This window comes from Solanum pennellii, chromosome 4 (genome assembly GCF_001406875.1).
Source record: "Solanum pennellii chromosome 4, SPENNV200".
In the NCBI taxonomy this organism is placed as follows: Eukaryota; Viridiplantae; Streptophyta; class Magnoliopsida; order Solanales; family Solanaceae; genus Solanum; species Solanum pennellii.
The window spans coordinates 64,676,401-64,703,071 of NC_028640.1; the positions used below are offsets into that span (position 1 = coordinate 64,676,401).

Here is a 26,671-nt window from a genome sequence, read left to right on the forward strand (position 1 = left end):
GTTATTGATTATAATATTTATGTCAATTTTAAATAATATATATTACTCGCTTGTTTCAGTTTACATGACACAAATGAATTATAGAGATCCAATCAATGTTTTTATACGTTTTTAAATTGTTAATTATTGTAATTTATAGTATTCTTTATGTAATTTTTAAATAATATTTATTTTTTCTCTTATCTCAATTTACGTAGCATTGGTAGAATTGCGAGAGCCAATCAAATTTTTAAGATATTTTAAAAACATTTTAAGGTGTTAATTATCTCGATTTATAATATTTTTAACGTAATTTTTTTTAAATATATATGATTAATTATTTTAAGTTATTAATTATGATGTATATTACTTTTTTTTAAAAATAATTTAAGCTTAGTAAAATATAAAAAAGAAAAGTGAAACAAATAAATTAGTAAAACAATGGAAGTACTAAGATGGTTCCCCATACCCTTGACTTACAAGTTACAAGCATACAACCCAAGCACACTTCTTGTCCTAGCTAGTTTTTTTTTCATAAAATAAAAACTCTCTTAGCTAATTACGTATTGACGTATTGTTTCATAATATATTATATTATGTTATATTGCGTTGATTGTATTATAATATAGTATTTGAATAGATTGTATCGTTTTCAATCGTCATATAATATCATAAATTTATAATTTGTTCACCTGACATAGAAATAGAAATCACACTCTACTAGACGCATGAGGGAGTGATTTTTTGCCACGTCATAAAGCTGCAACAACAAAAAAAATGTAAAATCTCTATTTTTTATAATATTGACCAGCTGTAGACGACATCACCGTCGTCGTCGTCATCATTATCGAAGCCCAAGGGCCAGTTCTTCGGGTAGCAGTGTTGTTTCTCATTGTTGAAAATGGATAAGGATTCCGATTTAGCTGATTGAGCAAGGTGAGAGGAGATGGAGTGTTATGTGAGTTGGAAGAAATCGTGTTGTTTTGCAGCGGAAAGGAGGTTAGAGTGAAGAATTGATTTTGCATCGGAAAGAAAGATGAGAAGAGGAGATACGGTGGTTGGTGGTGGAGATTGACAGCGACCGGGAAAGGAGTTGGAATATGATATTTATTTTTTGCCATTTTAATTTATCTGGATGACTATTATTTATCCAGGTGGAAATCCACATCATCACTATTTTTGCCAGCTAATGCGCGTGTGTAGTCACACTAGGAGCAACAGATAAAAAGGTGTACGTGATAGTGGAATAAACAAGTTTGAGGGGGTAATTAAAACAGAATATAATTTAAGTGTATACTAAATAAAAAGCTTCAAGTTCAGGAGTGATAAATACTTTAGCCTAATTTAAATGATAAACCTATAAGAAAAATAGGACATATGCAATAGATCTACTATAAAAATGTAAAGTAAAATATGAAATATAATTATTAAACCATAATAATTAACCATAAATTAAAAAAAGATATCAAAATGACAATGCGATCACACTAATCAATCCTTACATAAAATGTGTCTTTTAATTGTTACCTAACGATAAATTTAAACGCTACGATCAAATGAAAGAAAAAAGACAACTACTTCACCAACCAAAGAAGAGGAAAGCAGCCTCCAACAACAATTAGGCTTCTTTCTTCTAATCTTACCAACCCTCTTCCGTTTCACTACATATAAAAACATATTTATTCCATCGCCCAAATGAAGTTTCATCGTCCACTTGAAAACCCAACTTTGAAATTGCTTATAGAACCCACCAAATGACTGCTGCTTCATCTTCTTCTCTATTGGGTTCATCAAGAATTGGTTCAGCACCCACCATTTCTGGACTTCATTCAGATTCACTCAACCCCACATCAATCTCCTTCTCTTCTAACCTACAAGGTCTCTCTCTCAGGTAATTTTCTATATCCCCTTGTTTTTTATTCTAATTACCTCAAAGAATTTTGAATTGTTAACAAAATAATGAAGTTGGTTGATTAGTTAGAGGAATCTTATTGTTAGTATGTTTTTTGGACTTGAGAAAATGCTTGGGATGGTGAAAGTTTCGATTTTTATGAAGTAGAGGTTCGATCTCTTGGGAGGAGGAAGGAGATAGGAGGTCACAGTTAGAAGGTTATTACATTGAACATGTAGATATCATACTGGGGTTGGTTCAAATTTTTTGATGTTGTATTCATATACTTTTTAAAAGTGTATTCAATCCCCAAAATGACGTCAATTGATTCGGAGTTGGAGTCAGTGTGTAATAACCCAAACAAATAATATATTAGCTTTAACTAAACAGAATTGCAAGCCACTAATAGCAATGAAACAGTGAACAAAGTTTGAATGAAATAGAGAGGAGTTGAGAAGAGAAATACAGCAGAAAGATAGATGAGATAGCAGAATCCCAACACACAAGACTAGCCTAGTTTCTTATGACTCCTGATAGCTACCTATATTCCTTGCACATGTAGATATCATATGGGGTTTTAAAAGTTTTAATCTTGTATTCATCTCCTTTTAAAAGTGTTCAATCCCCAAAATGACGTCAATTGCTTCGGAGTTGGAGTCTATGTATCGTCTCAACTTTTCTTGGAGAAAGAATTGTGTATCATAAGATTCGCAAAGTAATTTAGCAGGTTCTCCGACTAGAGGATCTATTCCAACGTTGTTGAAAGATCTGTAGCTGGAAGTAGGAATATCCACAGTGTATGAAAAGAAAAGAGAATGGGTGATCATGAAAGTTAAACTAGGAGGGCACTTAAAAAGATTTGTGCAACACTCCAGCATTTGCTGCAGAGTTGTAGCATCAAGGAATCAGGCTTGTTGGAGAGAAAATGCTAAGAGTGAAAAAAATTGGAGAAGAAAATTTTATATTGTTATTGATTTTTATGTTGATCAGCGTTCATTGTTTCTGCTCTTTCAAGAGCTAGCTTGTATGAAATTAATAAGGAAAAGAAAGTATGAGGTCCACATGACAAAAGAAGGGTTCTGTTAGAAAAGGACGGAAAAGATTACAGAAGGATGATTTTGGTGAAGTTTGGAAAACCTAAAGGATGTTGCTGGTTTAGTAGGATAGCGTAAGGATGTAATGAAAGTTAGGGTGAAATAATAGGGATGATTTTGGTCAAGAACTCTTACAGTAATTGACACTCTATGAAACCGTGGCCCACAGAACTAATTAATGCTAAGTTGCTCGGACTCTCCAAAAATGTTGCCGCACCGGTGTCAGATCTTTCAAAATACACTATTTTTGGAGGATCCGAGACACTGGTCGACATTTTTGAAGAGTCCGAGCAACATAGAATTAATGTCATCACTATTATTAGTTTGTGGCTAAGAAAGAAGATAATGCTACAGAGAGAGACACTGGTAGAATCTTAAGTACAATCATCATTTGATAAAGAATCTTAGCTTAATTTTTTGATGAAGAATCTTAAGCATAATATTTTCTGATAAAGATCCTTAAGAATAATCCTTTTTTTGGTAAAGATCTTAAGTATGATTATTTTTTGATAAAGAATTGCAAGTATAACCAATTAACCATTATTAAATGATGATGACGTATGTGTAATCTTTCATCTTTCTTCTTATTTATTGGGGACGACAAGCCTTCTCTTTTCCTTTTGTTCTCTCACTAATGTTTTTCTAATCTACTGTGCTAGTGTTTTTTTTTCTTTTTCTGACATTCAATCTTTAGCTACCCTTGGTTCTGTTTATAAAATGTTTCCAATTGCAAAAATAGTGTTTCCCTGTCAATTTTGGTATATTACCTGATTTTCATTCTAGGCCATCCCAAGAAGGTTAACTTAACCGGAAGAGACAAAAGTTGTGATATTGAAATGTTTGAATGAACATGTAAATGTGATTTGCTACTTTTATTATTTAAACTTATTATTACCAGTCAAAAAAAGAAAGGGGAAAAGGAAAGAGAGAGAGAGAGAGAGAGCTTGAAGAAATGTCGTTTTTATCAAAAGGTAACACGAGCTTGAAGAGATGTCTTTTCACTGTTTTTATCCTCTCTCTGACAAAGACAAAAAAACATGGACTTTCATATATTTGCTTTTCTCTAATAACATGACATAAGGGATGTGAAGTTGAACCTTGATAAGAATTCAGTAAAAAATTACTCCCCCTATATGTTTTTGCTGAATCAGAATATTTGTTTATATATGTCTGGCAGATCTTCAGGGGCAAAGAGACAGCTATACTCACGTGGAACAGGTTCAGTTGTCATAGCACAGAACATGGACAGAGTTGAGGTTGATCTCTCTCTCAGCCCCAGGGTAAATTCAGTAAAGCCTTCAAAAACGGTTGCTATAACTGATCAGGCAACTGCCCTCGTGCAAGCTGGTGTACCTGTTATTAGATTAGCAGCTGGTGAACCTGATTTTGATACTCCAGCCCCAATAGCAGAGGTAATACTTCGTAATCACATAACCTGATCTATACCTATTCTGAGGAAATCAATATTCTATTCTTTTCTCTGTTCACTAAATTAGTCCACTTATTCAGGCTGGCATAAATGCAATTCGTGAAGGTCATACCAGGTATACACCAAATGCAGGTACAATGGAACTTCGGTCGGCTATTTGTCATAAATTAAAAGGTACTAATTTCTCTAGTTTATGTTCATTACACAGGTTTTTGTTTCTATTTGCTTTTCTGATCTGATTTCTTGATGTAGAGGAGAATGGGCTATCATACTCTCCTGATCAGATTGTGGTAAGCAATGGGGCAAAACAAAGTATTGTTCAGGCAGTGCTTGCAGTTTGTTCTCCAGGGGATGAGGTAAATCTACACATCGAGGACAATTAACTTTCCACATAATTGTCATTTCCATGTTGAATTGTTATAACATGTCTTTTTTATATTTTTTTTTGTTATAACGGGTCTTCCCACAATTTTACTTTGGTGGTGAATGACTTAAAAAGTTAATAACTGTTTGATTTTAAGCAAAGCCTCTTTTTCTTTTGATTGCTGCACTCATTGTTTGGATACAAAATTTTAACTCAAAAAGTTATTTTGTTTTCATTAAAGGAAGCGCCAGCATATTTCACCTTTTGTCTATTGTTTAATCTCTTGGTAGAAAAATACTATAGCTGGTTTGATTGTGATGGGAAATATAATGTTAGTACCATTAGTTAAATCAGTTTGCTGCATTCCTCCCCTTCCCCCTGAAAAGAAAACTTTCATTTATCTTCCGTTTGTCTTCTCTCTATCTTAAAGTATCAGATGCAGGAGATAAGGTTTGATACTCTTTAGTTTTTCCTCCTCAAATATGGATGTTAAACAATGGAATTTTACAATAATAATCACTCAATTAGTATTGCCACAGTTTATGTAATGAAGATTATATTTGTTAGCTCTGAGATATAAGTACTTCACTTCTGAAGTTTGCTGGCTTATTAATGCACATACACGGCACAGGTTCTTATTCCAGCTCCCTATTGGGTGAGTTACCCTGAAATGGCAAGGATGGCAGATGCAACGCCTGTGATTCTTCCGACCAGCATATCTGAAGATTTTCTATTAGATCCAAAGCTTCTTGAATCTAAACTGACTGAAAAGTCAAGACTTCTGATTCTTTGTTCTCCATCCAACCCAACAGGGTCTGTTTACCCTCGGAAATTGCTTGAGGAGATTGCTGAGATTGTGGCTAGGCACCCGAGGCTTCTTGTAGGTTCATCATGTCTAACTCGTCCGAAATATGATCCGAATCTGTTCTTTGAATCTGAACTACCCCCTTCCCGCCCCACAAAAAATGCTTTCTGGTCTGCAGGTGATATCAGATGAAATTTACGAACACATTATTTATGCACCAGCAACTCATACCAGCTTTGCATCTTTGCCTGGTATGTGGGATAGGACTCTCACTGTAAATGGTTTCTCTAAGGTAATGCAGCTCTTATTGTATGAACATTATAATTCCTTAGTTCTCCCATGCGTTTGAATTCCTTGGCAATGACTATTTCTTTTACAAATATGGGAATATATATTTCTGGAGGTGTGCCTTATAATTTATGCATTCTTGTAGGCCTTTGCAATGACTGGTTGGAGACTTGGCTATATTGCTGGTCCTAAACACTTTGTTTCTGCATGTAATAAGTTACAGAGCCAGGTAATATATTTTGTTCTTAATAAGTTTATCGACTTAAATGAATGTGGTATTTTTCCTTAGGAATTCTTGTTAACAAGTTAACTGGTCTGGAAACTGAGTTTCATCGTTGGATTTTGTTTAACATGATTGACAAAACCAGTTTTCATCCGACCATACTTATTTTGGTGTGTCTAATGTATCCATTGAAGTACTTTCCTTGAATGTGGTCTTTTATTTGACCAGAATATTTACCTATTCAATATAGACACATGGATAATAGTAAAAGAAGTGTTCACTGTCTAAATAACAGTCTTCATATATCCACTGTCTATTCCCCCTATGCGAGAGTTTACTTCTAAATCTATTTCTCTGCTGTTGCAGTTCACGTCAGGTGCAAGTAGCATCTCACAAAAAGCAGCTGTGGCTGCTTTGGGACTGGGCTATGCTGGTGGAGAAGCAGTTGCAACTATGGTAAAAGCATTTCGTGAGCGGCGAGATTTCCTTGTCAAGAGCTTTGGGGAAATTGATGGTGTCAAAATTTCAGAGCCTCGGGTAACAGTCCAGTTGTATGAATTATGAGTGTACCTAATAGTAAAGTTTCTTTACGGAGGACTTAAAAAGTAGATAAACAGGATTATATGCATCGAGTAGTTGTAAACTCTGTTCACTTATTTCCTTTTTGCACTCTTACCCCTGATATATTGAGCCCAAACTTCCTTTTTTCTTTTGCAGGGAGCATTTTATCTATTTATTGATTTAAGCTCTTATTACGGAGTAGAGGTTGATGGATTTGGCTCTGTCAACAACTCAGAATCTCTTTGCCGATATTTGCTGGATAAATCTCAAGTAAGATTCATCATTTATGAACTTTAATAAGCATAGCCACAAAACAACATATGAGCAGAATTTTTAGTTACCTATAGGACCAAAGTTGCTTGCACTAAAAATAAATTTGAGGATACACTCTCTTGACCTTTGTTCAGAAAATATGGATACTGCAGCTTTCAAACAACTCTTAATACTGACCATGAGAGCATTATCTACTTGAGCATCTAAAACCTGCGGATTCTGCAGAAAAGTTTTCCTTCTTAACTATGTCATTCTCGATTGTTAGGCAAATATAATCTGGTCAAAATCCAGAAAGACAATCCTGGAAAAATCTGACTGCTGTGCATTAGCTCCTTACTAGGGGCAGAACTACGGGGGTTAATCGTTAGAAAGTTTACACGGTATATATAAGGTCAATTCGTTTGTGAGTGTATAGATATTAAGTTTTGAATCCCCTTGACATAATATGAACTTTAGCTCAGCAGCTGAAGGTCTTAATGTTTAGCGCATTGTTGCAGATTAGATTCTCTCTAGAGAAATATTCTTTTTACTTTTTTTGAATAAAGGGGGGCAACCCAGTGCACTAAAAGCTCCCGCTATGCACAGGGTTCGGGGAAGGGCCCGACCATAAGGGCCTATTGTTCGCAGCCTTACCTTGCATTTCTGCAAGAGGCAGCAGCTTTATGAGTTACTCCAAGGCTCCCCTTCTTGTTACTTCTTTGAATCCATTGTCAAAAAGTTCTAGCTCCGCCCCTGCTCCTTGCCTCTCATTTCTATTCTCCAATCCCCTAATGCATGTGCCTCACTCTTACCTTAAACAGGTTGCGCTTGTCCCTGGGGATGCATTTGGGGATGACACATGTATCCGTATCTCCTATGCAGCATCCCTTTCGACCTTGCAGGCAGCTGTGGAGAGAATCAAGAAAGCATTGGTTACTCTCAGACCTCCTGTCCCAGTGTAAAACATGAATCACTAATATTTGCTTATTTGGGTTGTGCTACAGCCAAACATGCATAAATAATATGTAGTCTGACCCAACCCTCCATGTTCTCTCATTTTATGTATTCTTAAGTGCATTCCTGTACACTGACATTGTTAATTTGTGTGCAATTTCTCAGTTGATGATTGAAAATGAAAATAATTGAGTGTGACATTTATCTCTAAAAAAATTTATAAGTCAGTGATGTAGAATTAGTCACAATTTTGCCCCTCAACTGTTAATTTGTACTTAACTATGCCCTTTGTAACCCTTAAACGTGTTAGATATGTTTTTAAGTTTCAACCCTATAGCTATCTAATTCTGTTCATGCTGGGGCAGTATAGTGTCCGAAGGTTCCTTACCATGCGACATGGCGAGGAAGGGGTCACGCGCACCTATTAACTTTGAGAACAATTCTCTTTCTATATATATAGTACTCCCTTTGTTCCTTTGTAGTTGTGAATTGTGATCTTGTGCATTTCGTAAGTCAACTTCGAGAACAATTCTCTTTTTATATATATAGTACTTCCTTTGTTCCTTTGTAGATGTGATATTGTGCATTTCATAAGTTAAATTGACAAATTTTTAAAGCTAAATTAAGTTACATAGATTTGATGACTTAAAATAAAATGTGAGACATTTAAAAACTATATGAAAAATACTTTTCGCTTTCACCTCTATTTACTTTTTTTTTTTTCATAAGGCTCGTAATACCTTTGATTAAGAGTTGCCAAATCCTATTCAATCCCACAGCTTTCGTGGTGTGACATGAAATTCAATTGACGACATCTCATTTGATAGATGTGATTTATATATTTCATATTTTTATTTATTATATCTTATATTTCGTTAAAGGAAGTAGTTTTATGAATTATAAAAAATTTAGACATAATTTAACGGATCAAAAAAGAATTAACGTGTGATATGGTACACCATCTGAGCATGCGTTGCCAACTTTTTCTGTTAACTAACGCAAGGGAACAGGGGATTACTTATCTTCTTGGACTTCCTTTTGTTTCAATTTCTCATTAATTAATAAAAGAAAAAAAAAACTATTTTACTATTTTTAAACCCCCCAAAAAGGCAATATTGATTGCATGTTTTTATATTACTATTCAAAACGTGTAATCTTTTTCTTTTCTTATTATGTTCATTTTGAGTCCAATGTAAAGTTACACTTTCTCGAGTTAAAACTTATTTAGCCTAACTAACATTTTTAACTTTTCAGAAATACTTTTATAAAGTCGTACTTTCTTTATACTCCCTTCGTTTAAAAAAGGATGACCTAATTTGACTTGAAACGTAATTTAAAAAAAGAAAGAAGATTTTTTAATCTTGTAGTTCTAAATTAAAGTTATGTCAAATGTACCAAAATGACTTTTTTAATCCTGTTTGGCTCAGCTTAAAAGCTGGTCAAACTGACTTAAAAGCTGATTTTTGACTTATTTAGCTGTTTGGCAATACTCAAAATAACTTATTTTAAGTTAAAAAAAACTTATTTTAAGTCAAAAGTTAAAAGCTGGGGTAGGGGTGCTTTTTTTTTTTCCAACTTATAAGCTGTTTTAAGTTGACCACATTTTTACCTTTTTGCCCTTAATATTTTTATACAATCTCCAAATTACCTACATAACCCTAACATCTCTTTCTTCTATTTTTCCCTTTTCACGTGTGGATGATAGACAATTACTATTACTAATGAATGAAAATAAAATAAATCTTAAATCTTTCAAGTGATCTATTCAAATTATATATTATTAAAATGTAAAATAAGTTACACATATAACTTAAATAAAAATTTATATTCCTCTTATAAATAATTTGTGATAATAAAGAAATATGTGAATGATAGACAATTATTATTACCTATGGATGAAACTAAAATAAAATCTTAAATCGTTCTTTAATCTATTCAAATTATATATCTTTAAAATCTATAATAAGTTTATATTCCTCTTATACATAATTTGTGATGAGAAAGAAATATGTGAATGATAGCAAAATATAATTATTTATGGCTGTAAAATATAAATTAATTAACTTTTATTATGTTAACAGCTTTTAAGGGTATTTCAGACATTTTGATTTAAAAAGCTGTTTATCAGCACTTATTTGCCAAACACATCAACAACTTTTTTTTTAACTTCAGCACTTTTATCCAAACGCATAACTGCTTATTTTGAAAATAAGTTTCAGCACTTTCAAAAGTACTTTTTTAAAGCTGCTTTTATTAAGCCCATCCAAACGGGCCCTTAAACATGCCACGTGGAAAGTTAAAGTTAAAGTGTCGCCAAAAAAGGAAATGAGTCATTCTTTTTGAAATAAACTAAAAAAAAAACAGGAACATTCTTTCTGAAACAGAGGGAGTACTATCCTTCTACTTCTTCCGCATGTGACATAGTTTGAATTGACGAAGAGTTTAACAAAGAAATGATTTTTGAAAATTTTGATATAAAAAATGACATAACATTTGTGTGTGGCTATATATAAAAGTGTTGAAACTTACAATCTTAAACATGTCATAACATTTCTGCGATAATGAAATCAAATTTCTCAGTAAGAATAAAATAAGAAGCATGAAATTTACAATACAATACAAAATGAAATCAAATTTCTCAATAAGAATAAAATAAGAAGCATGAAATTAGCAATACAATATATTACATTATGAAATAATACGTAATAATTTCTCCAACTACTATCAGGTTGACAAAACCATGGAGAGTAGGAGAGGGAATGTTACCTATCTAACTGGAATTCCCTTTAAAAGGATATCATCAAGTAGAAGCTAAGGACAACTTTGTACAAACACCAAAACTTAGTCTAACTTGATTTACAATACAATCTACCAATTAATGTCATGAAAGAATATTCTTCAATCTTTACATTCTTTGATTTTTTTTCCATATATATATAACACAAATGGACCATCATTTCCATCACTTTCATCAAATAACAACTTGTTCAACCCCTAAAAGGCAAAAAAATAAAAATAAAATGGCAACTCCTAACATATCAATCAACAAAAGGTCCTCAGAGATTGTGTTTTTTGACTTGGAAACAAACGTTCCATCGAAACCTGGACAGAAATTTTGGGTGTTGGAGTTTGGTGCAATGGTAGTTTGTTCAAGAAAGCTTGTTGAACTTGAGAGCTACTGCACCCTTATTAGGCCAGGGGATTTGTCAGTTGTTGGATTAAAGTCAGGGAGAGTCGATGGTATTACGCGAAAAGCAGTTGCTAATGCACCTTCATTTGAACAAGTTGCACAAAAGATCTTCAACATTTTGGATGGTAGGATTTGGGCAGGTCATAACATACAGAGATTTGATTGTGTTCGTATTAAAGCTGCTTTCGCTGAAATTGGTTACCCTGCACCTGTGCCTGTTGGAATTATCGATTCCTTAGGTGTTTTATCTGAGAAATTTGGTAAAAGAGCTGGAAACATGAAGGTACACCATGTACATTTCACTCGATATAAAGTTCAGTTTTGATGATTATTGCTTCTTAAATTATTCGTTATTGTAGATGGCTTCGTTAGCAGCTTACTTTGATCTCGGGGAGCAAAAACACAGGTTAGACTCAAAAGCTTAAACTTTATGGTTAAATTTTATTTATGAAAATGGATCCTAATTTGGATTGTTTAACGTGAATGGCAGGAGCTTAGACGATGTTCGGATGAATTTGGAAGTCCTAAAACATTGTGCAACAGTTCTATTTCTTGTATGTTTTTGTAACTTATTTTATCGTGGCAAAACTACTTCCAAGTTTGATTATATATATTTTGCTTAATCGCGATTCATTTCTACTGTTAGGAATCAAGTCTACCAGATTTGTCAATTGGGAACTGTCAAGGCACAACCAGCATTACTACAAGAAGTAGAAGCCAAGTGGTATGTATGTATGCATGCATATTCATCAAATCAAATTGATCTAAGAAAAGAAAACTTATGAGGTTATTTTTTCTTATCAGCAAAATATTCCAAGTTCTCCGATCAATAAGTGGCAGAGTAGTCCTTCCTCAATAACAACAAGGAGTAGTAGCAGAGGGAAATTTCCGTGCAGAGAAGAAACAAGCCGGAAATCTCCTCCATCGACAAGTGCTATTGGATATCAAAGAACTGTTCCTTATGCAAGACAGAGCTTGGGAAAGGTTCATTTTTCGTTTAACTCTTTACTATATGCATGATGGTATTAGTTCATTTTCTGACTTTGGAATTATTGGACTATTCATTAGGTGACTGCAGGTGTGAGGAACTTGTTGTGTAAAGCTCAAAACAAGCCTCTGAATACTTTACTAAAGCATTCGCAGACTCTCTTCCGATGAACAAGAAGAATCCATCCTTCTCTCATTTATCGGAATTCAAGCATAAGGGGTGCATATATACCTACAAGTTCACTTTCTTGGAAAATGCCTGGAGGAATTCTTTTTGGTCCACTATGTGCCTCTTGATGGAAAATTCACTCGGTTCTAAGTTAACGAATCTATATTCTTTGGTAACTGATTCTTCAAGTTGTGGAGTTCTCTGTAAATGTTTGTACCTCTCAATGAATAAATTTCAGCTGATATTCTTTGATTTGAGCCAAGTGAAAGGCTAGCTAACGTTCTAAAGATCGCGTTAAACTGGCATTAGATGTATGTAACTGAGCCCCAATGTAGGCGAAATTGACTCACATATGATACAGATTGAAACATCAAACATACACATACACACAAAAGGAGAATCAAGTACTGATCGATTCACCATTGAGAACATTTACTTCAAAAACACGAATATTACGCTGTTCTAACATTGGCAGATCAAACAAGAAGCATGTTCTTACTAGTCAAACATGCCTCAATGACTTCACTAATGTCAAAAGGACCTTCCCTTCAGTTTTCTTCAAAAAAATTGGTTAGCCTTAATTTGTGCATCACATGACACATTGGGTTGATTAGTGCCAACTGCAAAACAAACATAAACATTAATTGATTCATGTTGTGTATCTTCAACAACATCATTTGTTCAGATATTTTTTGGTTACTACAACAAAATGTTATTATAGATATAACATGTCAAATTGGTTCTAAAGAAAACTTGACGTTATAGTGAAATGTCGTTATAGAGAATGAATTTTATAGAGAGGTCTGACCGTACATACTTCTTTTTCATTTTTTCTTTTTCATGTTGTAGACATATAATTGAAGAGGATTAATATCACCTGCCTTCCATTTGATTCTAGGTCATTCTGCAGGTCCTCAAGAGTAGCTATGGTAGATTTGTCAATGTTGAGCAAATCTACATCCATCAACATTTAGATTGACGATTGAGGATATCATTTTGAAGTTGTGGTTAAAATAAAGTTATTCAACGCATATTTAAACTATTTGGCGATGTTCTTGACCAATTTTGGTGGATTTTCAAGGGTTGAATTTCATAAAAGGCGAAATCCAGTTTTTATACAAGTTTGTAAAATGTTTTGCAAATATATAGAAGTATGTATAAACACATCTTATAGAGTATTATTATGCAATTTTAGTATCAGTCAAGCGAAATTATCAGCTTTAATAACATTAATATAACATATGATACTGTTAAGCGAAAATTATCGATCATAATTAATGAGGGGTATGAGTTGTAATTTGGTTTTGAGAGAATGAGTTTTTTTGAATTACTTTATATTGGAGTATGTACATGTAATTATTTTGAGTTTTATAACCCATTTATGTAGTTTTTCTGAAAGTAAAAATCTTGTTTTTATTACAATCTTTTTATCTTTGCAAAACTTTTTATTACTCACTCAGTCTCTTGTCCCATATTAGTTGATTATTATATTAAAATTGATTGTCTCTTATTATTGATTTTTCCCTATATTATTCTTGCAGTCAGTTCTTTTGTAAGTATTGACATTTATTTGTAAAATTTTCAAGAAATTTTTTTAGGGGTGAATTAGTAAAATCTTCTTAGTTATAACTTTTTAAGCATATAATTTAGGGAAAACTAAGCAAATACCCTAAAAAATACCCCTTTAATTCATAAACCACTACATAATTACACTATATACCATCAACTAATTCGCTTTACTGATACTAAATCAATATCATTAAGGCTGATAGTTTTGCTTTATTGATACTAAATCAGTATATATACTGTATTTATATTATTAAAGTTTTTTATTCAGAAATTACTCATTAGTCAATGATACTATAAGAACATATACCGTATCACAAAGAAAAAAATAATATTTCCCATTAAAACTTGAAATTTAAAAAATAGGAAAATTTAAAAATTTTAATTTTTTTTGAATGGGGAGGTCAGGTATGGGGTTTTGGGTATGATAGCAAAAAATTGATTTAGCCAACCAAACATGAGACAAAAAATATTTTCCAAACACACCCCTTGATTCCATAAGCCCAATTTCAATACCCAGCCTAACTCATTATTAGCTGCCCACCAATCTGTTGGTATAAATAAAGATTTGATGAATTGTCAGGCTTTGAGTAGAGCTTTTCTCCTCTTAGTTTAGCATCTTGAATTAGTCATGTGTTTTGTTTAATATAGAAGAAGTAGATGTATTTCCTTTACTGGTGCATGTTTGTTGACAATTCTTTTTGGCTTGAGTTATATACATTGTTAAGGTAATTCCATGTGCTTACATTTATTAAAAGAAAGAATTTATGGCTAATCCATTTTTTATCTTTGTAATGTTGCATTTTTTGAATACATGGTTTAATAATCAATTGGGTGGGTCACTTATCCCTTTATTGATAAACTGCAACATAGAAGTCATTTTCCCTGCATATTGATCTGTTAGTTAAAATATAGCAGTATGACGCTTACATAGCAATTAGCAATATTTCTTTAATGTAGAGTACATGTTTGTCTGATTAGTAGAAAAGGGTGGCTTTCTTAAAGAATATGTCATGGCGTTTTCTTGGTGCATAAAGTAAATGTTGGCTGTAAGGCTTACAACCTATTATGTTTCATTACTAAATGAGCTCATTTTTGGTCAGATTGATGGTTTAAGATTAGATAGTTACATGTTTTTTTTTTTGAATGATCTGAAACGATATATAAAGGATCTTATTTGTTCGGCAATCATGAGTTGATCCTAGTTTTAGTTGAGCTCTAGATGAAGTTGTGTTTTAGTTCAACTTCTCTTCGCTTGCTCCTAAATCCCTTAGATCCTCATACCATTCCTTTGAGCTATAGATCCTAAAATGCGTACATTGATTCCGTTTGGACTTCGTCCTATTTGTTGCTTATTCTTTAAATTTGATGTTATATATATGTTTATTCTATTTGAGAGCTCATATGTCATGTGTTGCTTTACTAATCGTCATCTTTTATTTGTTTGCTCATTTTTTTTTGAAATGGTAGAGCCTGTTCTTCACTTATTTTGATAATTTTCATGTCAGTTGTGTGTTTGCAATCTGAGTATGGATTTATTTCTAAAGTAAATTCTTTCTTAGCTTTGTTTAATTATAGTTTTTCTATGTGTCCTGTTTATGTGTTCTTAGATTTGTATGTGTTTTTAGCTTTGTTTTAGTATCCAGATTTCAATACAATATGCAGTTTTCCATCACTTTTTCAAGTGTTTATAATCCTCCAGAAGGCAATACAAGTTGTTTTAGCAAACTCACCCTTATCATTCATTTAATCATTTTTCTGCATTCCTTGATAGATAATGGATGATGAAGTTGTACCGGAGCTTACGGTAGATGATAAAATTGTAGCAGAGCTTACAATCTCGGAAAATGTTGCCAAAGAATTATTACTTGTGATAGAAACGGCACTTGAAAAGCTGATATAACTTGCCAAGGAGGAGGTGGACGGTTAGATCTGTCGTCCAAGAATGTTGTCACCACTGTCCTCCATCTGCCACTCTGTCATCTATCTCTTACCATCAGCTGCTTTTATCGTTTCTTAAGGTATTTAGAAATCTGTGTGCTGGGGAAATAAGAAATCAGAATACGTAGGACTTACTCCTGATCCTGATTGTACGATTATTCGAGCTGGGCTGCAACTTCTAGGAAACTACTTAGTGAGTGGGGGTGAATGTCAATGTGACTTGTGGTACCAATTGTTTCCTCATAACTTCTTGAAGATTGCTGGAGTTAGAAGCCGGGATATATGTGATCCTTTATGTATGGTCATTTACACTTGCTGTGATGGTACAGATGGACTGCTAACAGATTTATGTTCGGAATACAGATGGACTGCTAACAGATTTATGTTCGGAACAAGGGTTGCCCATTCTGATAGAAATTTTGCGTACTGTATCAGCTGGTAAAGATCAGTTAATTTTGTAACTTCTGATATATTTATTCAAAACTTCTGTTATTTGATTATTATGGTAAGCTTATGCTTTCATACTCTTTTGCAGTTGATCTTAAGGAAGTTTGGTTAAAGTTGTTACTCTAAAAAATTTGCATTGAGGGCTCCTACATCTCATCAATTTTCTTCAAATTACATTCATTTCCTTCCATTGAGAACAATGGTGTTGTTACACATGTAACTGATCAATTTGTTATTGAGCAGCCTAATCTATTGAGTATATTTTCAGAAACCTTGAATGAGCGAGTAAAGCATATTGTTGTTTCTCATGATTTTGCTTTAAGTATCTTTGGGATATTGAAGAGTGCTTTTGTGGTCGTTGACTATTCAATAAGAGGGAAAAGTGATTTTCCTGTGGGGTTGCTCCTATTGATGTTCTAGGATACTCTCTCACCATCTTGAGAGATATTTGCGCTTCTGATCACTTGACAAGCTCGAAGGAAGAAAGTTCAAAGGATGTCATGGGCATACTTGTTCCTCTGGGCTTATTCAATTTCTTTTGAACTTGCTTCGGGATCTTGAACCTCCAACAACAATAAGGAAAGCAATGAAGGAGGATTAGATCAAGGAGGGGACAGTATGTTCTTCATTTAGGTGTTGTCCATACCAAGGTTTCCGGAGAGGATATTGTTGCCATCATTGGAAATTGTGCTTATAGGAGAAGGTACGTCCAAGATGAGATTAGGGATAAAAATGGGATCCTTTTACTGCTACAACAGTGTGTTATAGATGAAGATAATCCTTTCTTAAGGGAGTGGGGAATCTGGTGTGTGCAAAACCTATTGGAAGAGAATGCAGAAAACCAAGGGGCTATTACTGATTTGGAGCTTCAAGGAACTGTAGATATCCCAGAACTTGTTAGACTTGGGCTTCGAGTAGGAGTTGATCCCGTAACTCGATGCACAAAGCTTGTGAATGCCTCATGATATGTCAAGAAATGGAAGTGAAAGTTGCCACTTCTGGAGTTGACAAACAGATTGTTCAGGAGACTTGTTTTTTGGTTTGCTTAAGATTGATCGACATGTTCAGGGATGTCCATAAGAGGTAAACACACGACTTCATCTTACTACATTTTTAGTAAATACTTAATACTTCAACCTCATAGATTGATAGGTTTCAGTTTGTATGATTAGTGAGAAAACTTAATATTATTAGACTTGTACTGTTCAAATTCCTTCCTTAGTAACTAATTTGTTGGAACTTCCATTACAATGTGCTCAAAAGTGAATCTAGTTGAAATTTTGTGATTGGTGTAAAGTTTTAGTGGTAGAAAGAGTTAGATTTGATGAAAGATATCATGGGTTGCTAAAAAAATTCTGATAGAAGTCCCGTTTTAGTTGATTGCTTCTTTATGGATACGTCCACCTCTGGTGCTGTATAATTGTAAAATAATGTTATATTACCAGTTAACTGCATTTCTTCTATGTTTCCTAATTTTCACTTGTAGATCCTACTTTCAGTTATTTCATACATATTCCGAGCTAGAGGCTAATTCATCCTGTCATTTCTGATAGGAATCATTAGCAACTTTCATTTTCAGAGAAGTGCATTGACTGATGACTAATACCTGAATTTTTATATTTATTCTCTAGGCTAGAGGTAAGACTCGAGAAGTGCACTTCCTGCCTTTTATACCTGTCAACAAGCGCACAACTGTTACTTACATAGACTCGATGGCAATTGACATAGGGCTAGCAAATGTGACTTGAAAAGGTGAGCCATAACTTGACAATCATAAGACTTCTTACTACAAGAATAGTATGTCTCTTAATTAGATGAATAACTGTACTCATATTAATAATCAAAAATGGGATTCTCCTACATACAACTGATAAGTTTAGAACATCTTAAAGGGTGTCTACTTCCGGTGCTTGCTTGACCCAAACCAAAGGATAATTTCTCGAGATAGCTTTGCTACAAATGTATTGAAACCTTTTTTTTGTAGTTGTAATCTTGAGATTCAGTCGAATCACTGTTTTTAGTTGTGCATTATGATTCTAAAGACTTTTTATCCAAGTGACCTTAAATGTCTTTACACAAGTGCAAAGTCAGGTTTCTGGAATTTGAGAAGCATCCTAAAGAATTCCAAGAAGTAGCCTATTGTGCAGTAAAAATCCTGTTCTTATTTACAGTCTTTATATCTTCGCAAAGCTTTTTATTACTCCCTCAGATCAAGTCTCATTAGTCATAGTATTGCGAAAATAATGCACCAAAAGCTACCTTAAAGTCTATTTACTTGCAAGAATTATTAATATGTTTTTCTTCTTCTTTTCTTATAGCTTACTCCACATTTCGATCTTGCAAGTCAAATATCCCTTTTGTCAATTGCCCCTCTTATTAGTAACAGCAAAAATTTCTCAAGATAACACAATCCCTACCTGAACCTGAAACAGAAGATGACACAAGAAAACCTCAAGCTTCTCTTTAATGGAAAATACTAAAAAGTTGCCTCCTTTCTTCTTCTTTGTTCTCTTCTGTTGCTGCCTGCTTCTTCTACACATGAAGTTCACATTTTGTACCATTTGAACCAATCTTGAAAAAACAATTAAAGGAGCTTTTACCATTTTTCTTTGCATATTCATTTCAATTAAAGGAACTTTTACCATTTTTCTTGTTTTGTTTTTCCTATTTTGGTTGTACGATTGAACCAAAGTAATTAGGGAATACTTGATTTAGTTTTTTATGACAGACGATTTCAAGGAGTTTTTCCCATGTTGAATAGCCTATTGATCAACATCAGAATTCAGATATATGGTTTTTGATCTTATATATATACTAGTTTCTGAGCACATGCTTCGCACGTGTGTTTCATGTGAACTTTTATAGATACGTTAGAACAATGTGAGTGTGTGTGAATTATATTGAACAATAAAATATAACAATTACAAAATAAGAATAAAGACTTACGGCAATAAAACATAAAAAACTAAATTAGAAGTCTAATAGAGAAAAAAAAAAGACAGAGACAAACAGACTTGAGAAAAAATACAATGTAAACATTATTCTTATAAGACTGATATATACATAGATGAAAAAATAAGTACAAAATTAGTACATAACTCTCTAAGTTCTCATCGATTTCTTTTATATCCTATCAAAATTTAAGAGTTTTTTTTCATCTACATTAACTATAGAATAAAAATTATAGCCTAATAATCTTGGTAGGGGTTTCATGATATAAAGAAGTTGAATTTATATAGATTAATTAGAAGGAATATCAAAAGATATCATAAAATTTTAGTTTAAATATTTGGAGGTTATGAATATGAAAAGATGAGAGTTATGGATGTCAAGAGTAAAAAAGTTGAATAAGTAATTAGAAAATAATAATAAATAAATGAAGAATAAGAAAAAGATAATTGAAGTTAGCAAACCATGTATAAAGAACAACTAAACTTCTTATCACGTAATTAAGCATCAATGAATTTAAATTTATGAATCTAGAGTCATTTTTTAATAATAATCAAGAGGACATTATCAATGTGTGTGTCTCCATTTTACAGATTTGCACCCTTTAAATTATTAAATTTCGTTATTTATCATAAATAATAGTACTTTATCCACACAATTATATTATTTATGAGAGGGCGGAAGGAAAAAGTTGTCAGAAGAGGAAAAGTATAGCAAGTAGAGATTATTTAAAAAAAATAAATTAAAACTGTTATATACATATCGATTATAGATGATAAATATTAATAAAGTAGATATTTAATTAGGAATTAATATTAGGAAGTTTAAAAGTCATTAACATTTTAATTGAACTTATACAATCATATATTTAAATATTTTATAATAATTTAATTTATAGAAGGGGTAAAATCGTAATTCAACTTTCAACTTTTTTGTTCATAATATATGATATATATGCTCTGTCACTGTGAAAGCATAGCGCAATATGTTCAGCAGAAGTGCACAGTGAGCAGTGCTCAAAGCATCTATTACCGATTGAAACTTCAAACATACACATATATTATAACATGATATGATAATGTTCAATTCAAGCTAGATTGAACGCCACAACTTAATTTGTTCTTACAATACAATGACAGGGAGCAATAATAGTATTAGCTCCTTATTATTAGTGTCCTCTTGAATATATACACACAAAAGGAGAATCAATTATTGATCGATTCACCATTGAGAACATTAACTTCAAAAAGACGAACATTGTGGTGTTCTAACTTGGGCAGATCATTTCAAATAGGAAGCATGTTCTTACTGGTCAAACACGCCTCAATGGCTTCACCAATGGTCAAAAAGATCCTCCCTTCGATTTTCTTCAAAAAATTGGCTAGCCTTAATTTGTGTATCACATGCCACCTTGGGTTAGCTAGTGCCAACTGCAAAACAAACATAAACAATAGTTCATTCATGTTGTGTATATTCAACAATGTCATATGTTCAGATATTTTTTGGTTGCTACTACGAAATGTTATTATAGATGTAACATGTCAAATCGGTTTCAAAGAATTCTTGACGCTGTTATACTGCAATGTTGTTATACAGGATGAATTTTATAGAGAGATTTGTCCGTACATACTTATTTTTCATTTTTTTTAGACATATAATTGAAGAGGATTAATAGTCACCTGCATTTCATTTGATTCTAGGTCATTCTGCAGGTCCTCAAGAGCAGCTATGCTAGATGTGTCAATGTTGAGCAAATCTACATCCATCAACATTTACAATTGATTGAATGTTAGTCAAGAACTATATATTGACAATAACTTATGCCATTATAAATTACACCAAACAAGCTTTAGCTTGGACAATACTTACTTGACATGTCAAGAATAACTAGTTGCACTCTATCTTGATTAGCACTTTCTATGGCACCTATATCTTGTTCTTCCAGTGCCAAGTTTAATATCCTGGATAATAAACAACAAATTGAAGGCATTAGATCGCACACATTTAATGGCAATAAATAGCGGCAATATTTATTTTTGCAAAAATATTTAGCAGCAGTTGAGTTAATGTATATAGTGACAGAGTCGCTAAATATAATATAGCTACAGATTGCGCTAAATGACTGTCGCTATATTCTTTACTTGTTAGTATTTGTTAGTGTCAATTGATACAAGAGAGAAAAAAACCAAAAGAACAATATACTTATAATAACACTTGTAAATAATATTTTTGGGGCAAGCATACCTTCCTCTAATAAAGTTTGCATTTGCAAAACAAAGCAAAGCAGATTTGACTCTAACAATAAGAGCCCCAGGAGTTGTTGTAGCTATGGGATATTGTTCCATATCTCCAAACAAATCACTTCCTGGAAGCCTTCCTAGTTTTTCTGTCCCAGGCTGGATTGAGTTCAAAATTATCTTTGCAAATGATATACCAACCTGAATAAAAAATTTAAAACATTTATTTAAAAACACCACAAGTTTCTTAGTTTTGTGATTATCGAAGAAAGTTACATTACATACCGCAAGTAGAAGGCCAATCTCAACAGATACAAAAAGAACACCAAGAAAAGCAGCAGCACAAGCAAGAAAATCCATCTTATCAATTTTCCATATGTATTTAGCTTCACTTATGTTGATGAGTCCAGGCAAAGCAGACAGAATAATAGAAGCTAATATGGCTACTGGAGTGAAGTACAATAGCCTAGTGCAAAATTCAAGTGATATTAGCACTGTTATAGCCATCACTATGTTCGACACTGCTGTTTCACAACCAGCACTGAAATTCACTGCTGTTCTTGAGAATGACCCTGCATGCACCATGCAACTTTTAGGGACCCGAGCCAGATTGTATCTATCACAAATACATATGAATCTATTTGGATACAATGAATCTACACCTAATTTTTACCCCATCTATCCTAACATACATGTTTCTGAATACGTAATATTGCAAACTAGAGGGGTATCTAAGAATTTAGCTTCTAAATTAGTGAAATTTATGTAAGTTATCATAATATTTTTGACATAAACACCGAAAACAAGAATATAAAAGAAACAAAAGGTCCTAGCCCAACTTGTTTCTACAAGGTCATGACTACTTATGATTATTAACATATATTATCACCTCCATTTATTATTTAATTTAGGTAACTAATGTAATTTAATATAAACATTGAGCGCGATTTAATTGGATATCATTCGCTCTTGTATTGTATATATTCATTCACAGTATAAAAATACAAGATAATACAAGATAGTAGGTTGATACAATGTAGTAATTTTTAAAAAAGTGAAGTATAGATATAGAATGCAATTTTTTTTAAAAATATAACTGTGATTATTAAATACGTAATACAATATGTTTGCTATATCATTAAAATTCCCTTAAAAGTACTTGTATTATATTTTTGCAATTTTACATTTAAATCATCTTGATTATGCATTTCATTGAAGTTGGGACTAGACAAACTTTGGTAAGTAACAAATATTAAGGAAAATATTACTGAACAATTATAAACATTGTTGTTTGAAAATGATAATAATAATAATAATAAGTATAAATAAAAGACTGACCAGTTGCAACATAACAAGAAGTTAATGATCCAGTAATGTTCATAACACCCATTGCCAACATTTCTTTGTTTCCATCAAGACGGTATCCTTTCATAGTTGCAAATGATCGTCCAACTGCAATAGCTTCCTGTACGTTCAACATTATTTTTTAGAAATTTAATAAACTACAATCAACCGTCACTATTACAAGTCATCGTTTACAATAACTACCACCAATGATCATTTAGTATCACTATTGTCAACTACGCCTGTCATCATTCACCATCATCACTAACTATCACTATCATCAACCACTAATGTTAGTCAAGTAGTACTATCAGCACTAGAACACCACCATTAGTCAATACTCAATACCATTGATCTCAAATTGACACTCACAACCATTAACCACCATCAACAACCATATAATTTTAGAAAAGATTTTATCAATTAATTTAGTATTTAATTAAATTTTAAATAAATATAATTTTTTATTTTTTTGCACATTCTAATGTTGAAAAAACAAACCATCTTTAGTAGACAACTCTTAATATATAGATATATATTCAGATTCAAGCATCTTAATCTTAATAAAACAATGCTTCGTACCGTGAGTGCCACAAGTGCAACAATTAGCCCAATTTTGGCAGCTTCAGCAGTATGTGGACTATTGAATTGCAACTCATGGAGTGAACTTGGGTTCAACCCTCCAGTGATGTGTTTCACTATCTTAACTCCGTGTTTATCAGCTCTTGTCAAGAAAACTAGTAATGTTGACATTATTACAGACAGCAGTGGTGCCATTGCAGCTAACCAGAACAGTTTCTTGTACTTTCTTGCCTGAAAATATCAACATGGTGTTCAAAAAATGATAAATGTTCTCAAATATATATAGACCAAAACACATGGTAGATAATATTTTATGTCAGAAGCGAAGCCAGAATTTTGGGGCCATTTGATTCGTGGACAAAGTTGTTCGGGGATTATAGTCCTGAACTCCTGATATTATAATTTTTGGACTAATAACATCAAGTTGAGTGCGATAAGGTGGGATATTCAGGATTAAGGTTGGGATTAAATTTGTACCTACACGTTTGGTTGAATGTATAAATTCATCCCGGACTAAATTCATACTTTTAACCAAACAAAGTATAATTTTAATCTCAAACTTAATCTTGAAATTTTCACAATGACCCATTAAAGTTTATGGGTTTTGCCTTCAAAATTTGCCACATATAGTCACAATATAGAGTGATTTTAAAAATAAAAATACAAAATTTAAGCAAAGATTAATGATTCATTCCAACTCGTAATCAACTCTATCCCTGCTCCTATTCCAAATAACTAAATTATCACAACTTCTGATAGTATTTCTTCTTTTTTCTACAACTTTTTAAGAATTACGCCAATACTATCACAACTTTTCATTTAATCCGCTGAAGTTGACCTTCTTCGTTCAGTCTGTGATGGACTAAGAGTAACAGATAAAGATCCGAGTCGGATTCAAAATTTAAATTTTATGAGTTAATCTTTTAAGATTTTTCTTACTGAAATCTATTAAAATTTTATAATTATATTCCGATTCAAAAATAGGGTGAGTGAAACTACAGCTATAAAAAGGATATAGTTACTTGCCAGATAGTACTTGGTAGAAAGGATGAAGACCAGAAATGAACTCCCAATTATAAAGCTATAAAGATTCAACTGCCAAAAAAACACAAACATTAAAATTAGCTGTTCTAATATATTGTATAGCTAATATAAAAAATATTGTAATTGAGAAAAAATTGAATTTACAGTGTTGATTGATTTGCAAATAGAAGCCAAGACAGAGATAATATCTGTGTTGTTTGTAAAATTTGAAATCCCAAGCAGTGATTTGAGCTGTTGTAGTCCAATCACACAAGCAGCACCAGCCATAAAACCAACAATAGCAGCATGTGACAGAAAATCAACCAAAAATCCCAACCTGTTATTAATCAGTGGCCGAGTCAGAATTTGGAGGTAAACATAAAAAGTATTTTGGACCTTATATATGTAGTGTAATTCTTTTTACCTAAGTAGTCCAAAAGCAGCTTGAAAAACACCGGCAAAGAAGGTAACAGTAAGCACGAGTTTTCGATATGCAATTGGATTAGTAGTAGGATCTTCAAGTTTCGGAACCATTGAGGACAAGAGTAATGAAACAACAGCAACTGGTCCAATTGCTATATCTCTTGAACTCCCCATCATAGCATAAATAAGCGGCGGAATAACACTTGTGTCTGATGAGGAATTAATTGTGAGTAATATGTTTTTAGTCTAAATTCATAACCATTTAGCTAATATAAAAGAATCACACTTACACAGGCCATATTGAGGATCAAGTTTTGCAAGAGTCGCGTAGCCAATGCTCTACATGAATAACCAAAGATCAATATGTTGAAACAGGACAGATGTTATTAGAGTAAATTAAGTTTACCTGAGGGATGCAAAGGCTTGCAAGAGTTAAACCAGCCAAGATGTCCCTTCTCAATTTTGTGACATTATATTCTTTACACCAAGAAAGTGGTGGAAATATTACGTTCAGAATCGAAACGAGTGCAGAAACAGGATGCTTTCCAAGGCATTGAATCTTGTTTTCAAGAGGACACAGTAGTGTTTTTTTGAAATAAGTTTTCAGATTAGATAACAGTCCTGGTGGTTCGGGCACATTAAGTACCCAATCGCGCCTTCTATCAGAAGCAACGGGTGTTTGAAGTGTTTGGGAGAACACAGAAAGTTGTACTTTCTCACTATCAGCAAAAGATTGAAGTGTTCCGGAGAACTCTTTTGTGTTTGATGGATCAGTATTTGGTGTAAACTGTGAAGACTCTGTCTCACCTTCTCTTGTTACCGCCATTTTTCTTCGTCTCGTTTCGTTTCTATTTACACAATAAATATAAGTTGCAAGATGAAGTTAATAGCTTGCTAAGGATTCAAAGTGAATTGAAAACCTTTAACAGAGCTGAAGTTTTTCAGACCATACCTTCCAACTATTTAAAAGGCTTCATCAGCTTTATTAATTTTCTGACTAAAATTTATTCTAAACAAAAGTGTTTCACTTATTTAAAAAACGTATTTTTTCTTTTACTTTATCATCCTTTTAGGGCTAGTAAAGGGATTTGACTTGCGCGTAACAGAAATGAGTTGCAAGGTAAATTACCGCAACAAATAAGAAAAATATGCTCTTTAACTGATATTTATGTTCTCCAATTTTTGAGTGTGCATAAATCGACACTTAAACTTGTATAAAGTTGAACAAGTTCACACACGTGTCCTATGTTACATAATAAATGTAGGACGCCATGCAAGACAAAAGACTTTCATGTAGGACGAATGTATTTGTTTGTTCAGTTTTTATACAAGTTTAAGTGTCTACTAGTCACACCCAAAGTTAAAGTTCATATTTGTCAACTGAAGCCAAGTTAAGAGTCATGTTTATCTATTATGCCTAATTTTAACTAGTTATTATATGTTTCACCTGCTTTTACTACCAAATGGTTAGCACAGTTGTTACTTTACGTTATGCTTGCTCCTAGTTTATATAGAAAAAACATGGTGAATTGCGAAACACATAACACCATTTGCCAAAGAATAGTGATATTTCTCATTAGATTCTTTTGTCACCACTTATAAATAAAAATAGATATTTTAGTTGTTAACAAAATAAGCAAAAAAAATAAGAGATAAAGTGAGAAATACTAGAGAGCATCAAACAAGCTAAGTGTCACAATTCGAGCCTACACCTGGCCGACACTCGAGAATCACTCCTATACCTCAAGAGAACCCTCATTCTGATTGACTACAAGCAGAAGACTAACTTGAGCCTACATAAACATCAAATTTAAAGAAACGTTTAAAACAGTTTATTGAATCTCAAAACTTTACTGTATATACTAAGTATGAAATATAAATTTTTAAGAAAACCTCTAAAACTGAAAGACTCTCAACTGTTATTCTACGAAGCCTTTAGTATACAAAGATGAGTGTCGGAACAAGACCCAAAA

General features: G+C 32.8%; 3 protein-coding genes and 1 pseudogene across 3 annotated transcripts; 3 read left to right on the forward strand and 1 right to left on the reverse strand.

Annotated features, from left to right (window-relative positions):
* The first annotated feature begins 1,508 nt into the window (after positions 1-1,508).
* Positions 1,509-8,088, forward strand: LOC107018133 (bifunctional aspartate aminotransferase and glutamate/aspartate-prephenate aminotransferase). Its single transcript, XM_015218520.1, has 10 exons — positions 1,509-1,870; positions 4,142-4,376; positions 4,474-4,567; positions 4,646-4,749; positions 5,389-5,637; positions 5,741-5,854; positions 5,996-6,079; positions 6,440-6,610; positions 6,791-6,904; positions 7,708-8,088. The coding sequence occupies exons 1-10, from the start codon at positions 1,734-1,736 to the stop codon at positions 7,846-7,848; spliced, it is 1,443 nt and encodes a 480-aa protein (XP_015074006.1). The 5' UTR covers positions 1,509-1,733; the 3' UTR covers positions 7,849-8,088.
* Positions 8,089-10,474: 2,386 nt separating this feature from the next.
* On the forward strand, positions 10,475-12,448 carry LOC107017180 (protein NEN4). The gene is made up of 6 exons (XM_015217451.2): positions 10,475-11,313; positions 11,390-11,436; positions 11,521-11,584; positions 11,677-11,754; positions 11,835-12,014; positions 12,099-12,448. Exons 1-6 carry the CDS (start codon positions 10,786-10,788, stop codon positions 12,186-12,188), a joined length of 987 nt encoding a protein of 328 aa, XP_015072937.2. The 5' UTR covers positions 10,475-10,785; the 3' UTR covers positions 12,189-12,448.
* Positions 12,449-14,620: 2,172 nt separating this feature from the next.
* LOC107017359 lies at positions 14,621-18,166 on the forward strand (annotated as a pseudogene).
* A 1,911-nt stretch (positions 18,167-20,077) lies between these two features.
* Positions 20,078-25,697, reverse strand: LOC107016096 (low affinity sulfate transporter 3). The gene is made up of 12 exons (XM_015216579.2): positions 25,105-25,697; positions 24,989-25,037; positions 24,700-24,907; positions 24,441-24,612; positions 24,279-24,347; positions 23,253-23,483; positions 22,665-22,791; positions 21,612-21,898; positions 21,334-21,527; positions 20,959-21,050; positions 20,769-20,845; positions 20,078-20,519 (listed from the first exon to the last, which is right to left on the reverse strand). The coding sequence occupies exons 1-12, from the start codon at positions 25,522-25,524 to the stop codon at positions 20,376-20,378; spliced, it is 2,070 nt and encodes a 689-aa protein (XP_015072065.1). The 5' UTR covers positions 25,525-25,697; the 3' UTR covers positions 20,078-20,375.
* Positions 25,698-26,671: the final 974 nt, after the last annotated feature.